Here is an 18,941-nt window from a genome sequence, read left to right on the forward strand (position 1 = left end):
CCAGAACCATCAAATAAACTGAACCAGAGCTGTAAACTGATGAACGAGGACTAACATAAAGCACTTAAACCAGACCAGAACCCCAGGTATGAGGTTCAGATCTCCAGATCCAGGACTCAGCTGGTCTCTCTCTCTCTCTCTCTCTCTCTCTCTCTCTCTCTCTCTCTCTCTCTCTCTCTCTCACTCTTTCTTGCTCCTCGTGAACGTCTCTCGCCCTCCGTGACGTCAGCGCCTGCTCGCGGACTAGGGGCGGTCTCACGGAGTCGGACAGGATCGGACGAACAGAGACGGAGAGACCCGAACCTGAACCCGGACCCGTGCCCGGAGCCGAACCCGCCACCCAGTCTCCGTCAGATCAGACAGGAAGCCCCCCACCTCTCAGCCCCCGGACCCGGACCCGGAGGACTGGCAGAAGTGGCGTTGGGAGTTGCTCAGTAGTTTTCCCTCCTCCAGGAGGGTGTCGGTTCGGTCATGGAGCGGACCGGAACTTTACTGGTGTCCGCGTCTTTTCTGCTGGTTTCACTGGGACTGACAGGGACGCGCGCAGACAGCTTCAAAGGTAAGACCGGATGGGTACGGGACCCGGGACCCGGGACCCGGGACCGGGGACAGAGCCGGAGCCCCGGGCTGCGGCTGTGGGGGGAGTTTGTGTCTGTGTCTGCGGCCAAGTTTCCAGGAGGAAAATCTCCGCCCTCCGGCAGTCCTACCCCCCCCCCCCCCACCCCGGTCCGGTCCGCCTGGTCTGGACCCCACAAAAGTTTAGATCCACCGAACTAACACACCCAGACCCGGACCAGATCTCGAACTAGACCCCGGACCAGACTCAGACCAGACCCCGGACCAGACCCGGACCAGACTCAGACCAGACCCCGGACCAGACTCAGACCAGACCCCGGACCAGACCCGGACCAGACTCAGACCAGACCCCGGACCAGACTCAGACCAGACCCCGGACCAGACCCGGACCAGACTCAGACCAGACCCCGGACCAGACCCGGACCAGACTCAGACCAGACCCCGGACCAGACTCACACCAGACCCCGGACCAGACTCAGACCAGACCCCCACTATTCCCGGACTGGACCCGGACCGGACCCAGACCCAGACAATGTAAACTCCTAGTTGTAACCCCGAACCTGGTCTAACCTCGGACCTGGTCTGTTGAATCCGGGTCTTTATTCTTCTCCGTTTTTGCTGAATGCGGTCCGGATCGGACGGGTCTGGACCCTGGACCTGGACCTGGACCCTGAAATGGACCTGTATTAGACTAACACACTGGTTTCTTGTGTTGAAATCCGACATTAAACAGATGCGCATTAGTTTCTAATAATGAACTCAAGTCTGTTCAGGTTTGAAAAGGGCGTGAAGTCTGGACAGTTATTTCATCGGGCCTTGAAAAGTCCAGGACACAAACTAAAAACCCACAGGAGATACTAGTTTCACTTATTTAATAGTTGAATATTGAATAAATGTAACACGTCTAAATTGTTTCCTGTTTATTTGTGGGTGAAAAAAGCCTCTGATGTTTCATAAAAAGCTGATAAATGAATGAATGAAAATGACCAGCAGGAGGTTTTTCAGGGCTTTGCTGCAGATGCTTGAATACAGATGTTTAATGGACACTTTCAGTGTCTTCATGACATGAGGACATCTCATCGTGTGGAAGTGTCCTCATAGTCCAGATGTGGAACGGTTCCACTTAATATGAACATTTGTTCATGTCATGAGAACTTTTACAGAATTTAGATGATTTCAACAGTAGATGAGAGGATGTAAAATCTCAGCTTTTATTCATCCTCAGATGTTTCCACACTTGATAATAATATAACATCAGACAAACTGGACCTAAACCAGGGCCAGGTTCAACCCGGTTTCCTCTTATTTCCTCTGTTCTCACAATAACAATGCAGTATTTATTCAATATTTATTCAAATACAAATGCACAATTTTTTAATAGACTTTCATATATATAAACACTCTTAATATTACTAATATTCATAGATATACTGCTAATACTAATTCTACTTTTAGTTGTATTCTTATTTTATTTTGTTAAATTTTATATTCTATTTTCTTATTTTACTTTTCTAATATTATATTTTCTCTTCATATTTTCTGACGTATTGATATTTTATTACATAGTGTTGCACTGACTGGAGTAGCACAATGACAATAAAGGCTATTCTATTCTATTCTATTCTATTCTGGTCTATTCTATTCTATTCTATTCTGGTCTATTCTAGTCTTGTCTAGTCTATTCTAGTCTGTTCTATTAATACATCAATCAGTCAATCAACCAATCTATCAGTCCAGTTTTATTTATATAGTGTCACATCATAACAAAAGTTATCTGATGACACTTTCCATTTAGAGCTGGTCTAAACCAGACTCTTAAGCCAGTTCTCAGACACCAACAGAATCCTCCAGGAGTAAACACTTGGTGACAGTGGAAGGAAAAACTGCCTTTTACAGGTAGAAACCTGGAGTAGACCCCGACTCTAGAGGATGGACCAATGACATGACCAGTTAAAGGGTTAAAGAGAGGGTTAAAGGAAGAGAGAGAGAGAGACTGGGGGAGGGGGGGATAGGGGGAGACACATGGATGCACAGGAAACTGAACTAGAACTGTTAAAAACTAAAAGAGCTGGTGTTGGTATAATTACCAATAGGTAGAACAAATGTCCATAACTGTTAATACTACTACTCCAAATACAAGTACTAACACATACTACTACTGCATACTACTACTGCAGCTGTTAGTACCAATAATAGAAAACATGTAGACTTTCTCCAGCTGCATGCGTGACAGTGAAAACAAAATGAAGATAAAACCTCGTATTTAGTCAGAAATGAACCACATGTCATCTGTTTTGAACCAATAACGAAACCGGATTTTCAGGTTTCAGATCAGTTGATAACAGAGATTTTTATAATTAATTATCATAATGAATCATTAATTTATAGGTTAAAGGCTAAAGTTTAGTCCTGGCTGAAAACTGGGAATATCTGTAAAATGAACTAAATAAGAAACATAATATACCAAGGATGAAACAAATATAAAACTAACATAATCAAAAATGTTCATAACATACGTAGGAATCTAATGTAAAAACAACATAAAACAAATGTGAAATAAACACAATGTAAAATAAACATTATGAAAAATGAAAAGAAAATAAATGTAACAAAAAGAACACAATATAAAATTAATGTAATATAAAACTAATTTAACATAAAAGTATTAATGTAATGTAAAATCAAATGAAACAAACAAAATAAACACAACGTAAAATGAAATGAAACCAAGGTAAAACTAATTTAAGAAAAAGAACGCAATGTAATTTATAACATAAAACAAATTCATCATAAAAAGGATGTTATGTAAAAACAGAAGAAAGAATTTCAAAAAGAACTCAGGGTAAAATTAAAGAAAATAACGTAAAGCAAATGTGATGTAAAATGAATTTAACATAAAATAAATATAAAATAAAAGGAGTGGAACGTAAAACAAAAATAAAAAAAGAAATCCATAAAACAATCGAAAATGAAAATAACATTAAATAAACAGAACATATTGAAAAATGAAAATAATATAAAATAAATGTAACACAAAAAGAACGTAATGTAACAAAAGAAATATAGAGTAAAATAATTATAACAAAAGGAAAATAATGTAAAGTAAATTTAAAACAAAAGGAAGATAACGTAAAATGAATGGAATGTAGAACAAACAAATGTGGTAAATCTACTTATGACAGAAAGGCAGAAAGGGCAGTAATCACCATAACAACCACACGAAAAGGGCGGGAATCACTGTGGCAACCACACATACCTTTAAAGTAAAGTAAATAAAGTAAAGTAAATTTTATTTATAGAACACTTTTCACAGACAGTCACAAAGTGCTTTTAGAACTTTAGAACTAAAAACTGTCAGATATTTGGTTTGTCATGTTAAATGTTTAATTCTGCTTCATCATAAGACTTGCAATAATAATAATAATAATAATAATAATAATAATAATAATAATAATAATTGTAACAGGATTATGGATTAAACTACAATGAGTAGTTTGGTGAGAGTAATAATATGAAGTAAAACACAGAATCAGGTTCAGTTTAGTTTTAATGTGTTTTTGGTTTTGGCTTTTATGTGGTTTTGGTTTGATTTTAGTTTTTATTTAGTGTTAGTTTGTATTATATTGTGGTTGTTTTGGATTGTTGTAGTGTATAATTTCTGTTGCATTTGGTTTGTTACGTAAAATGCACATATTACTCCTTCAGAAATGTGGATATTTCTATACAAAGGTTGTGTTCATTTTCTACATTAAACTATGACAACCACAACAACAACCACAACAATAACAACAACAACAATAATAATAATAATAATAATAATAATAATAATAATAATAATAATAATAATAATAATAATAATAATAATGGTCCAGAAACAATGTCTATTCATGTCGTTATGTTTTTTTCATCTTTAAAACAATTTTTTAAAATGTGTTGAAACATGTGATGGTCAAATGTTATCTATTTTGGACAGAAAACAGTTTCAATAAGCTTGAGTTTAGCCTTTTCTGTCTTTCACCTCTTAGATTTTTACCACAGTCAATCAGAACAAAGAAGTGAATTCATCATTTCCACATTGTCTTTGCGTTGGTTGGGCTGTTTGGTGTTAACCTCGGGGTGTGTTTGGTTTGTACCCCTGTTTGTCCCTCTGTCCATACGGACGCAACAGAGAATGAAATTAAACCCTCCAAGATGGCCGCTGCGCCCTGATAACTGCGCCGCTGGAGCAAGGCCAGTGAGCGTGCTCGGTCGTCAGGGGCGACGGCTGCCAGTTGGTTTATCAGCTCAGTTTCTTGGAGTTGGAGCTAAGCTAACAGCTAAAGGGCAGCCAGGTGATGATTTTAACCCTTAAAGACATAAACATCCTCCGTCAGCCAAAACCATCCACTGATGTAAAATGATCCATTAATTCTATCAATATATGAAAATAATCCTGTATACAATAAAATGAGGAAAAAATGAATCAAAAACCTTGAACTTTGACATAAAATTGAACAAATACTTGTAAAGTTGGGAGAAAATTAGCAAAATACTTGAAAAATGAGCAGAATTTATGGTTTTGAGATATCCAGAACCTGCATTTAACATTGTTATATGATGTCAATGGTTTCAAGTTTTACCTATATTATTATGATTATGATTATTATAATTATGGTTATGATGATGATGATAATAATAATAATAATAATAATAATAATAATAATAATAATAATAATAATAATAATTATTATTATTATTATTATTATTATTATGCAAATGGTGACAAATTGAAGATCATCATAACATAAAACAACACCTTTATCTGCAGTGCACATTAAACTGCAGATTACATCCTGATGGAAGTACAGACCCCACGGTCACATGATGTGGGATGGCCCCGCCCCCTTCCCACCTGTATGGACCCATGGTGCGAGGAGGCAAGGAGTTAAAGGCTGAATCTGTGTAATTAGAGCATTGGTGTGAAGTCAGCAGCGCTCGGCGTTGGAGTCGGTCCCCGATGACCCGACGAGTCCAGGTCCAGGACTGTCGCTGATTCAGGACTTTACCTTCCCCACGGTGCGTTCAGGTGCAGTCAGCTCTTTGTTCTGTCTTGTCAGGGTTTTAATGAACTGCACATTAAACACACACTGTGGACTCCGGTGTGTGTCTGTTGTACAGTTGGACAGTGTAAGTCCTTGCTGAGTTAATTACTATTCCTCCTCCTCCTCCTCCTCCTCTTCTTCTTCTTCTTCATTATTGACTGTTACTGCTTTAGCGCCCCCTAGTAGACTCTCTGTGGTTTAACTCCTAGCTTTGTGGTCTCATTGTGTCTGCTGAGTCTAGTGGTGGAATCCGGTCCAGTCTCGGTTTGGTCCCGGTCCCGGTCTGGGTCCCGTTGGCGTCGAGCTCCATGTCCAACCCCACTGAGCAGTGGGGTCATGTGACCTGGCGTGGGTTCTCATGCTGCTTTGAGTCCATCCTTTAACAGTGTTAGTGTCAGTGTGTGGTTAATCCGTCAGATCTTTGTCCTGCATTGATTGAAATAATGAGCTCAGTGTGAACAGGATCAGCCCGGAGACGCTGTTACTGCAGCTTTTCTGGAGTTTCAGCCTGAGTTTCTTCGGTTTTGTCAGAGAAAACATTGATTTGTAGATTGGAGAACTAAACTGCTGATTATCAACAGTCAGACGTGGACGTCCTGGACGTTATTTAGAGGAGGAAGAGGTGTAATTAGAAGGAAAAGTTGGTATTAAAGCTAAGAACAATCTGATATTTACTGATTAATGTCATGATAGTGGAAGAAATAAACAGAATGTTGTGATGAAAACATGTCATGATAAAACAAAAGTGATGTTAAATGCGGATAGACTGCTAAACATAAGGTTTTAGTTTTATTGCCATCCGTGATCTTTTCCTAACACTGACACTAACCAGGTTGTTTTCGTGTCTAAACCAAACTTTAACCACAAACAACACAATCACAAAAACAGTCAAGAACTGAAGTGGAAGGATTTTTACATTTTATTGGTTAAAGTCACCGTAAAAAAAGATGTAATGTCTGAAAATGAATGAAGCTTCCAAGTGGACTTTAGGTTGTAGTTGTAGTTGTAGTTCTAGTTCTTGTTGTTCTGGTTCTGTTCTGGTTCTGGTTCTGGTTCTGTTTCTTGTTCTTGTTCATGTTCTGGTTCAGGTTTTTGTTCATGTTCTGGTTCTGGCTTCTTTTCCTGTTCTAGTTCCGTTCTAGTTCTTGTGAGCTGTTGCTTTGGTTCAGATGTTCTCCTGGGTTCTGCTTGTGCTCCACATGTGCAGTATAAATGACCTACATGTGAAGACGCCTCCGTTGGTCAAATCTTTAATCCTCATCACAGCTGAATTATCTGCACCGACACAAGCACTAAGTTCCAGTTTTGTGGTGAATAAAGCTGTACTTTGTGTCCGTGTAGATTAAAGCTGTTACCAGAACCGTATCGGACCCGAGGCGGAGGGGGGGGGTGTGGCCTCTGGGATTAAACGTAGCGCCTTCAGACGCAGCGTCTGCAGAACCAGCGGGGATTAAAGAGTGGGATTAAGACTCCTTTTGTTTACGGTGTGAGATGGAGGCGCACACACACACACACACACACACACACACACACACACACACACACACACACACACACACACACATACAGGAAGAGCTGTCACTGATGCCCAAATCTCCCCCAGTCCCTGAACTCACCGCACATAATACTGTTAGGGAAGAGTGTGACCCGAACGCACCACCGTATCGGAACATGCCACATCCACCACATCTGTCTCCAGTCACTACGGCCCAGAGGTCAAAGGGCGCGCCCACTCCAGGGATGGTGGACGGAGCATTTAAGACATTTATGGTTTTATTATCAGTGAATAAGATAAAAACTATGCCAAATATTTGGACTGAACCTCTATTGACACAACGTTTTACAAACATTTCATTCATCTAGAGTTGGACTAGTAATATTTTTAGCTCATAATAAATCACTACAAAAAACAAACGTAAAAGAAAATGTTTGATTTATTATCATTGATTTTCATTGTGATTTTATGTTTACATGGATGTGATCGTAGGTTAATATCTGATTGAATCTCAGTTTGAGTTAAATTAACCCTCAAAGACCTAAACCATCTGCTGATGTAACTGTTCAATACCTGCTGATCCATTAATCCTATCAATACATGTAAATAATTGGTGTAAAGTACAGTTAGTCATTTTTCATGGTCATCAGATTTGACCCATTTGGATGTTCAGAGACTCCGTAGTTACCATGGTAGCACCGTCATCTTCTACAACATTAGCCACTTTTACACATACGTAGATCCTGGAAAAAAGGTGAAATGGTGATTGCACCTTTTTGCCACCAGTGACCTATTTCCACAGCTAAGCCAAAGGAGTGATTTAGGTGAGACAGGCTGGACTTTTACCAAATGATCCCACCATTCCTTTTACACAGACCTTGTCATGGAATAAAGGTGAAATATTTCCGGAACAGGAGTGCTGTGTAAAAGGGGCTACTGATTCACCGGTAAAACCCATGGAGTTGAATCAATGACAGTGGATAGACACACTGGGTTTATGTTCAGTTCATAATAGATTTGACTGGAAAAGTCACTTTTTCTCTGTTTTGATATAATAACCTTTGAATTTACTCTGAGCTTCAATGAACATCTGCATGATCAGTGAATTAAAGATCCTGAAAAATGCCAAATACAGAGGATAATATTATAATAAATCACTAAGTAAAGGTTAAATGTAGAGAAAAATTTTAAGTGGCCATAAAAATGGTTGTAGGTCTTAAAGGGTTAAATTAGACACATTAATGGTGTGTTTATGTCAGAACACGTTCTTTGTTCTTTGGCCTCATGTTTGTGTCTGAAAATGTGAACATATTGATCGGCTTCATCTGTTTTCATCGTCTAATTCATCTTTTCTATGGAAACGTGAAGCGTTTGGAGGCTTGGACTCATGAGGAGAGGATGTTTATTTACATCAGAGGAACACTGTGGAACCTTAAAGACCAATTAGAAGCAGTAGTTTGGATCCTCACTCTGAACTGAATGGTTTAAACTCATTAATCACAACATGTTGAATCATCAAACTACATGTAGAAAATGTTATAATAGATAAACCAAGTAATTGTTGGGCTGCTGAATGTAAAATTGTTTACGGTTGCCAGTTGTTTTTTAATTACAGACGCTGTTATCAGCTTCATGTAAAGAAGGGGGGCTGTGGGAGTATGGGGTCCATGGTCCACTGATATGTGCCAACAATAATAATAATAATAATAATAATAATAATAATAATGATAATAACAATACTTACATGTAAAGGTTTGTTTATTTCTGTTGCACAAAACAAAAGCAAATAATAACAGAAAAACAACATGACCATCAGCAGGAATCTACTTTGACCAGTTTGTGTGGTTAGTCTGTAGTACTTCTATTCTAAGGGCGTTTTCACACAGCGTGCTCCAGTACCCCCAGACCAGTTTGTATTTGTATTTATTTATTTAGCACAATAAAAAAAAACAGTGCAGGGAGGGAATGAAGCCCAAGGGGCTTGTACAGAGTTCCACTCCCATCATCTATTATAAAATAAAAAAAATAGAATGTACAAACACAAGAAAACAATAATTAAACAACAATTAACAATATAGAAAACACTGAAAAAGTCAGGACAGGAGATGTTTTTTCAGTGAGTTTTTGAAAGATGTAAATGACAATATAGACTTTAAAGACATGTCTAGATTGTTCCACAATTTAGGACCTCTAAATAAAATATTAAATTGATGACCAGATGTTCGACAGAAGGGTAAATGAAGATTGTCGCTATGTCTAGTTGAGTATAAATGTAAATCGGATGAAAAACTAAAAAAATTATGAAAAGTGTCCGGAAGATCTTGCTTATTATTGATAAACTTGTGCACAAATAAACATGAGTGATAAACACTGAGTTCATGAATGGGTAGTATTGAATATTTCCTAAAAATTGGTGCAGATGGTTCGTATCTACTAGACAGTGAGATTGTTCTCAGGAATCTCTTCTGGATTATCGAGAGTTTGCTGAGATAAGTTGGATAAGTTCCTGACCAGACAATATTGCAGTAATTCATATATGGAAACAGAAAACTATAATACAAAGTCAAGTGAGCAGAGTGATGAATCAGGGGACAGACTTTTCTCAGTATACCAAGCATCTTCATTGATCTTTTGCATACATAACTGATATGGCTATTCCAATTAAGACCTTCATCCAGAACAACACCCCAAAATGTGGTGTGAGGTACTTGACGGATTTCAGTTCCGTTAATTAATATTTTAGCTTAGTCTTTTGTGTAGGATTTATTTTTGTTGCAGAAGATCATGAAGTTACATTTTTTTTACATTGAGTGTTAATTTATTAATCTGCAACCAATTAGAAACAGTTTGTAATTCATTATTTACCGATGCAATAAGAGACTTAAAGTCATCATGAGCGGCTGTAAGACAAGTGTCATCAGCAAATAATAAGGGAAGAAGATTATTGCAAGACATAGGCAAGTCATTAGTATAAATTAAGAATAATAAAGGTCCCAAAATTGATCCTTGTGGGACCCCAAAAGGGATTCTTGATTTGGTAGATGATGCATGATTAAAGACAACAAACTGTTCTCTATTATTCAGGTAATGTATCAGCCATTTGAGGGCAACATTCTGGATTCCATATCTGTTGAGCTTTGAAGTAAGTATACTATGGTTGACTGTATCAAATGCTTTGCTTAAATCGAGAAAAACACCAAGGGCAATTTTTTTTCTATCCATAGCTGAAGAAATATTATTAACAAATTGCAGCAACGCATGCTCAGTGGAATATTTCTTGCGGAAGCCGTATTGATGTTTATACAAGATGTTGTTTATAGTTAAGTGATTAGAGATTCTTACATAGACCAATTTTTCCAACATCTTAGAAAAACAGGGAAGTATGGATATTGGCTTTAGGAGCCCGATCTTTTGTTTCCTGTTTGTGAATTTGAGAATGATGGCTGGTGGATGGGTGGTGTTTTTTTGTGGGAGAGGGCGACATGCTTCAATAAAATTGCGGTCTACAGCAATCTTCTTAGTTTTCAGAAATGATACAACCTGCTCTTCCACTGTTGCCCGATCATCTTCAGACATGTTTTCCTCAGTCACTTTTCCCACAGCCTTAGCATATGTTTGGGGCCGTATCTTTAGACCTGTGATCACAACATCATTAATCCGAGAATACTGTTCCAGCTCAGCCACCCTACGTTCAAGATCACAGATTTTTCTGTCTTTCTCTGCATTATGCAGTTTTAGGGCTTTAACATCACTCATCATCTCCATGATCTTTGCTTGCTGCTCAGTGATTTTTTCAACATTGCCATGCAGCATGTCCAGAGATTTCTTAATATCCTCAATTTCCTTTTTCACAGCCATATTCCTCAACTTAGCTGTTTAGAACCCCCTAGAGATTATGAGATCACTTGCCTGGCCGGATATGTAACTAGCAGCTGCTGGAACTTTGGTGTTGGTTGATCCACAAGGAGGCAGTTGTTGCCAGGTGGTGGAGGCTGCTTAGGCCTGACGGTGGTAACTCCAGGATCCACGTGGGGGAGACTGCTGAGGTCTGATGGTGGAGGCAGCTTTATCCTGATGGTGGAGGCTGCTTTATCCTGATGGTGGAGGCAGCTTTATCCTGATGGTGGAGGCTGCTTTATCCTGATGGTGGAGGCTGCTTTGGCCTAATGGTGGAGGCTGCTTTGGCCTAATGGTGGTAGCTCCTGAGGCAAGGTGGAAGAAGCTACTAGGGCATGGTGGTGATAGTGGAAGCGTCTTTGGCCTGGTAGTGAAGAGTGCTATGGTGTGGTGGTGGTAGCTTCTGAGTCCAGGTGATGGAAGCTACTTTGGCCAGGTGGTGGAAGCTGCTTAGGCCTGGTGGTGGAAGCTGTTAAAGCCAAGTAGGGCTACAGCTAAAGCTGTTGGCTAGTCTGTCACCAAGGATGACTGGCCTAGTTTCAATCCACCAAATATCACCTTTAAAATTTCTCAATCCATGGCCATAAAATAATCAAAACACCACTTCTCGTCAACCAGCAGTGATGAAGAGATACATTTTGACAGCAGTAAGTTAAAAAATGAGTAAAATAGGCTCTGCTGCTGCTGCTGCTCTGCTACTAGTGCTGTAAACTTGTAAACTGTATATCAGTAGTTTTCTGAGTTCACAGTTTTGAATTGTGGTTTGTTGACAAGGTAGTCCTGGGTACGGACTGCAGTTGACAAGGTAGTCCTGGGTACGGACTGCAGTTGACAAGGTAGTCCTGGGTACGGACTGCAGTTGACAAGGTAGTCCTGGGTATGGACTGCAGTTGACAAGGTAGTCCTGGGTACGGACTGCAGTTGACAAGGTAGTCCTGGGTACGGACTGCAGTTGACAAGGTAGTCCTGGGTATGGACTGCTCGGACTCCAGCACGGTACGTTACCGTGTGAATGCGATCCATCCCCGAGTCCGGAAGTGACCTAATCACCACTCCGACAACGGAAGTGGGTTAATCACCACGAGACCATAGTTGGCGCTCCTGGTGTCTCCTGACAAAGCCTCGGATCCACGCGGCACAGGCTCGCCTTATCAACCGAACCACTCTGTGATGTATCAGGGACAATGAAGGTCGCTCTGCTTCCCTTTGCCTCAAACAGGATAACAGATAGGTAAGAGTTGGTCTTCTTCTGGCTTCTGCATGTATAGGATAGTGACAGAATTCCTTCCACACCGCCACCTACTGTTTCGGCCCTGCAACACCCATGCGTACTCAGGCAGGGGCTGCGAGTACGCTGTGTGAAAACGCCCTAACTGTGCTTCCTCTACTTCCTGCTCTACATTTCCTACTTCTACATCTATATCATATTTGTCTCCATGTTGTTGTGATTCTTCTACATGTCCTCTGTGTCTGTCCTGTTGAGCAAATGCAGTCTTTCAGGGACCTAATATGGTTCAGGTCTGGTTGAACCTGGTTCAGGTCCAGGTCCTTGTTCAGTTTTCAGATGCTCTACCAGTGGTAAAATAGTTTTTTGTTTTTTTTTTGGGTGGGGGGGCACTTGTGTATCCTATGGTCAACGGTCATCTTATTTCATGAGCATCTACATAACATTGCCCTTATGTTGCCCACAACTTCTGTATTACATTATTTTTTGTTGGGTTTTAGTTTGTAGGCTGTGTGATTGAATAGTTATCTAAGCAACAAGGATGTTAATATGTTTCAGTTTATTATCTTTTTAATTTTATCATTATTTTAATGAGCTATTTATTTGCACATTACAAATCTGCATGAAGAAGATAAAATGTTGTCCAGCAGATACATGGAACAGTAATCTATGCCTCATACAGTTCAACTTCAGACTGTCAGAATACAGTGTATGGTCAATGCAACATGTAAAAATGAAACAAATGTTCCTGGGTAAAATGAATGGATGATTTACACCTCTACAAGGATTCAAACCCCAGTCTGCTGTTGTGAAGTCAGTAACATTACCTGCTGAGCTACCCAACCACTGACATAATATTACGTAATGAGCTATCCGGTAATAAATGTATTAATATATAGTGGTGGTAGATTATTTTATCTTGGTCATTTTAAAAATATTTCACAAGCTGAAAAATATGTCCAACCCTGCTGTAGGCTCTAGAATTCTAGGATCAGTTTAGAATAGATCCTAGTTTAGATGAGCGGCACATAGCTGTTGACGTACTGAGATACTAGAATCATAGAATGCATTATGATGTAAAGTCTGACTGTCCCATGTAGCTGATTTGGGTGTGTCTTTGGGTTGTCTTGCACTTATTCAACTTCATAGTTTATGTCATTTATCAGATGAAATTGAATATTAGAAATAGTAGAGGGTAGTTTTACATAGAAGGAGAGGGAGCTGAGCTCCAGTGGGGTTTGTTGTGAACCTTAGGAGGTAGAGCTGAGCTCCAGTGTACTCTGACTCAGTTTAACTTATGTGCACTACTTTCTTTGTGAGTTAATCCGTGTCCAGCAATGCCTTTGATTAGTCTCATGGCCCTAATCCCTGATCATATTCATAGGATTATTGTTTGAAGATGTGTGTGTGTGTGGACTTGAAGACACTGGGATTAGTGTGTTATCAGTGTAATCTGAGTTAAGACGCTTCCTGCAGCTTCAGCAGGTTTGTGGTAAAACTTGCAGTCTCTGTTCATGAATCTGACCTCTGACCTCCAACTGGACCAGGATGTTCATCGGGTGGTTCATTAACTGTTCCAGGTGTTGACAATAATCAGTTGATGTCGCTACAGGTTGAGTTGAGTTTTCTCTCAAGGAGAAAAACTCATCAGGTTTTCGTGACAAAAATGACACTTTGTAGGGGGCGCTGTTGAGCCACAGTACTCACATTCAATGAACTGTCAGTGTTTTGATCATTTTTATCTCACGAGTTACTGTGAATGTACTGTATCTGTCGTCATTGTCGTCCTCGTCGTCCTTGTAATGTAATTTAGCAGTTTCTTCAAACATCGTCTCTGAAACTACTGATCATATTCGTTTCAAATTCTGTGTATCTTCCTTGGGATAATGTCTATAAAGTTTGTTCATGAATTTCTGAAATATTAAAAATGTGCCATTTCTTAAAATGGTCCATATTTTGATGGTTTATAACATAACAGGCAGTCGACCATCCTCTGAGCGCCGTGGTCTGCTTGAGGTTTTTGCCTGTTAAAGGAAGTCTTTCCTCCTCACTGTCACCAAGTGTTTGCTGATGGAAGATTCTGTGGGGTTTCTGTAAAGTGGCTTCAGAGTCTGGTTTAGACCAGCTCTAATTGTAAAGCGTCATGAGATCACATTTGTTAGGATCTGATGCTATATAAATACAATTGATTAATGTAAATGGTTACAGATATCAATATAGTTCCTATTGATCACTGATCGGAAGTCATGTATGGACTTCGATTGAATTAGTTGAGTTCTCCTCCAGTGAAAGGACCACCCACTTCTATTGGGAGATTGATCTCCTGCGTCAAGACCACAGGACTCTAACACAGAGACAGAACCTGACAACCTCACACATTCAACTGGGCGTTGATTCTGGATAGAGCATGACCGACAGATACAAGGACACTGTTCTTTAGTTCATTCTGTTATAATAATAAGGTGCTTTTCAGTCGATATAATTCTTTGTTATTTGTTCAAAAACTTTTCTGTTCTTTTCTCTTTCTCTCTGTCTCTCTCTGTTAATTTTTAGGGGGCCAAGCCCACGGGGACTGTGGAACGCGTATGCCAGCATACGCGTTCCACAGTTCCAGCGGTGCTGTGGAACCCTATTGTTTATTTTTGTAAGGATTTTTTTATTCTTCCGTTGATAAAACTGTTACTGCAGCCTAAACCGTATATGGTAGGGCGATGCAATTTGGAGGGTTGGTCCAGACCCCTGCAGGGGCCTCAGACGCAAAAATGTACATATATCCACCAGCAGGGGGCGCTATAATCAAGGACAAAGCGTTTTGGTCTATAACTCCCACACTGTATGTCACACATTCAAGAACCTTATATCCTTGGATTCCCTGAATAGTACTGAATCACGTGGGCTAGGCCACGCCCATTTCCGCCAGACTTTTTTCCGCGCAAAATTGCAAAAACTGAAAAACCTACTTTTTCAAACTCCGACTTGGGAGTTTGTCTGATCTGCGTGAATTTTGGCACAGACACTCTTCTCATGGACCTGATTCAAAGTTATTACAAGAATTTTGTTCAGTCGAAAAATGTGCAAATTATTAACGAACAAATTTCTCTAGCTAGCTAAAAAAATGTTAAGTGTTACATATCTCGGTGAAAGTATATGCTATCAACACCAGATCTCAGATCTTTCATTGTATTGTGACTATGAGGGTATGTGCCGAATTTGGTGAATGTTGGCCGCTAGGGGGCGCTGCAAATATGGAAAATTTATATCTCTTAAACGGCTGCACTGATTTCTACAAAATTTGGTGGGTATGATGGAGGGCCTTTCCTGAGGCCAGATCTTGAAGGTGGGTGTGGCTGAACAATGTGGGCGTGGCTTATTACAAGTTAAACAACAAACATTTCCTACAGCTGAACTGTTCTGCTGAGGGCTGTGAAATTTCTATGGACCCTATAGAATAGGACACAGATCTACCAGAGCAAAAACTGTGGATGTACTCCACTAGGTGGCGCTATAACAGATAAATATGTGTTTTTGCCTCTAACTTCCACATTTTAAATGACACATTCATAAACTTTACATCTTTGTATTCCTTGGATAGAGATGAGTCTTCTGACATAGGCCACGCCCACTTCTGCTGCATAGTTTTCTTTGTAAGTCACTACATATCAAAAACATACTTTTTCAAACTCCTACTAGGGTTTAAGCCCCATTCGCTTCAAACTTTGCACATACAATCTCCTTCCAAGTTATCACAATCAGGTTGCTGCTGTAAAAAATGTGCTAGTTATAAATGAACAAATTTTTTTGCTAGCTAAAAAACATATTGTTGCATATCTTTGACAAAGTAAATGCTATCAACATCAAACTTACCATACTTGTTTTAGAGGTCAACCAGATGCTATGTGCCAAATTTGGTACAAATCGGACAATAGGGGGCGCTATAAACAGTGAAATATCAAGTCACAAAAAAGTTGGTCCGATTCAAATGAAATTCGGTGAGCATAATGTGGGGTCACTCCTGAGACCAGCTGTAAAGTTTGGTAATGATTGGTCAACGTGAGTGTAATCTATTCCAACAAATCCCAGTCCCACACATTCCTCCTTTTGCATTCCTAATGCATTGGTCCCATTCCAGTGAATGCAGGGAATCCGGCTCCAACTGTTCCTGCAGCCTAAAGCGTACATGGTAGAGCGCTGACATTTGGAGGGTTGGTCCAGACCCCTGCACGGAACTGAGACGCAAACAATTATATATGTCCACCAGCAGGGGGCCATAGAACCAAAGACAATGCATTTTGGTCTATAACTCCCACACTGCATATCGCACATTCAAAAACCTCATATCCTCAGATTCCCTGAATAGGGTTGAATCACATGGGCGTGGTCAGGCAGATTTGGGGGACGACTTTTTAACCGGCAAAATTGCAAAAACTGGAAAACCTACTTTTTCAAACTCCTACTCGGGATTTTGTCCAATCTGCGTGAATCTTGGCATGTACGCTCTTCTTACAGACATGATACTAAGTTATAAAAAGAATTTTGTTAGGTCGAAAAATGAGAAAATTATTAATGAATAAATTTCTGTAGCTAGCTAAAAAAAAGTTAACTATTATATATCTCGGACAAATTAAATGCTATCAATACCAAATATTAGATCCTTGGTTGACATGACACTGTGAGGGTATGAGCCGAATTTGACGAATGTTAGCCTCTATTGGGCGCTGCAAATATGTGAAATTTTTATCTCTGAAACGCCTTTACAGATTTCTATGAAATTTGGTTATATGGTGTGGGGTCACTCCTGAGACCAGCTGTAAAGTTTAGTAATGATTGGTCAACGTGAGTGTAATCTATTCCAACTAATCCCAGTCCCACACATTCCTCCTTCCACTCTACTGGTGCATTTGTCCCATTCCAGTGAATACAGCGGCTCAGACGGTGGAATACTAACTCCAACTGTAAACCCTTATGAACGGGGCCCAGCCTCCACCAGCTCGGCCCCAGACCCACGTCCTTCGGGGACGACTTCCGTGGGCTCTGTGGGGCCTGGGGTCCGAGTGGGCGGGGAGGCTTGGCCCCCGTTCGTAACTGCTTGTAGTTATCTCTGATTATGCCTGTTTGTGTCTAAGCAATGTATTATTTTTGAACTAACTTACTACTTACCAAGATCAGTCTTAACAGCCAAGGTGAGTATTTCGCCTGTCAGCCAAGCTGGATCAAAACCGGCCATCCGGTGGTGACTTGACTGAAGCTATGTTTAGACGGTGACGATCTGAACCAAAAACATGCAAGTGGTGTTGTGTTCTCACTTTTAATTCTGCATTTTGACATGAGTTTTGGGGGGAAAATCTGCATGCAGACGGACACACAAAAGTATGTGATATTTCTTATTTATCAATGCACGCCAGGTCAGTGGTGCCTGCAGCTGTATGTCTGTACACCCTGTGTGTACTGAGTGACATTAGAGAGAGAGACAGACAGACAGACAGTGATACATGTAGACACGTAACTGGGAGCTGATGGAGTGCCCTATTCGGAACTGGATCCGAGGTTCAAGGGGCTGTGCCCAGCTGAGAGCCACCGGCCGGGGCGGTGCTGGTCTGCATTCTTGGGGGGCATGAGGTGCCGTTGGGGGCAGTGGTGTAGTGGTCCCTGGAGAAGTGGGTATACTCTAAATTTTTGCCTTTTTTTTCTGAAGTCCAGAAAAACACCCTGTTTTAGAAACAGTGACTTGTTAGACTACTCTATTTAGTTTACCAAAAAATCAGTAGTATTTGCTCATTATTATACAATTATCATGGATCTGGAGCAGTTTGTAGGTCTTACTGGTCACACAAGCAGCTGCATGAATATAAATGTATTCAACATGAGGCAAACATAGGATAACGTTAGCCTTTCATAACATTAGCCTTTGATAATGCTAGACTTTCAAAACGTTAGCCTACTCACACAGTTTAACTATTGGCGACAAAATCTCTTCTCTAAATGTGCAGTCATATGGGCAGTATGTTTAAAACAGTGACTCATTCTGAAACCACCTTAAAATTTACCTCAGAATTTTGTATTCCATAAAAGTAGGTTATGTGCCACTAGGAATGGGAATCGAGAACCGGTTCTTTTTGAGAACCGGATCCCAGTAGCTCGATTACTTCAAATCGTTTGCCTTTCTGCTTAACAATTCTACTTATCGATTCTGCCTTTGTTGCACATGTGCGATGATGTCACATGTACGCTGCAATGTTTTGGTCAGAACGTAGCCAACATGGCGTTGAGGCAGAAACGATCTAAAAAGACGACACCAGGTCCAAACAGACCACACCAGGTCCAAACAGACCACACCAGGTCCAAACAGACCACACCAGGTCCAAACAGATGACACCAGGTCCAAACAGACCACACCAGGTCCAAACAGACCACACCAGGTCCAAACAGACCACACCAGGTCCAAACAGATGACACCAGGTCCAAACAGACCACACCAGGTCCAAACAGATGACACCAGGTCCAAACAGACCACACCAGGTCCAAACAGATGACACCAGGTCCAAACAGACCACACCAGGTCCAAACAGACGACACCAGGTCCAAACAGACCACACCAGGTCCAAACAGACCACACCAGGTCCAAACAGATGACACCAGGGCCACTTGTGACACTTGCAAAGCTTGTTTC

The 18,941-nt window shown here is 40.5% G+C and overlaps 1 protein-coding gene across 1 annotated transcript in view; it reads left to right on the forward strand.

Annotated features, from left to right (window-relative positions):
* The first annotated feature begins 255 nt into the window (after window positions 1–255).
* Window positions 256–18,941, forward strand: part of LOC115410980 (receptor-type tyrosine-protein phosphatase mu-like) — a 188,462-nt gene continuing 169,776 nt past the window's right edge. The window contains 1 exon segment of the mRNA XM_030122845.1: window positions 256–559. Within this exon segment, the coding sequence (XP_029978705.1) occupies window positions 472–559 (88 nt within the window). The 5' untranslated portion in view covers window positions 256–471.

The sequence above is a fragment of the Sphaeramia orbicularis genome, chromosome 20 (assembly GCF_902148855.1).
Source record: "Sphaeramia orbicularis chromosome 20, fSphaOr1.1, whole genome shotgun sequence".
Taxonomy (NCBI): Eukaryota; Metazoa; Chordata; class Actinopteri; order Kurtiformes; family Apogonidae; genus Sphaeramia; species Sphaeramia orbicularis.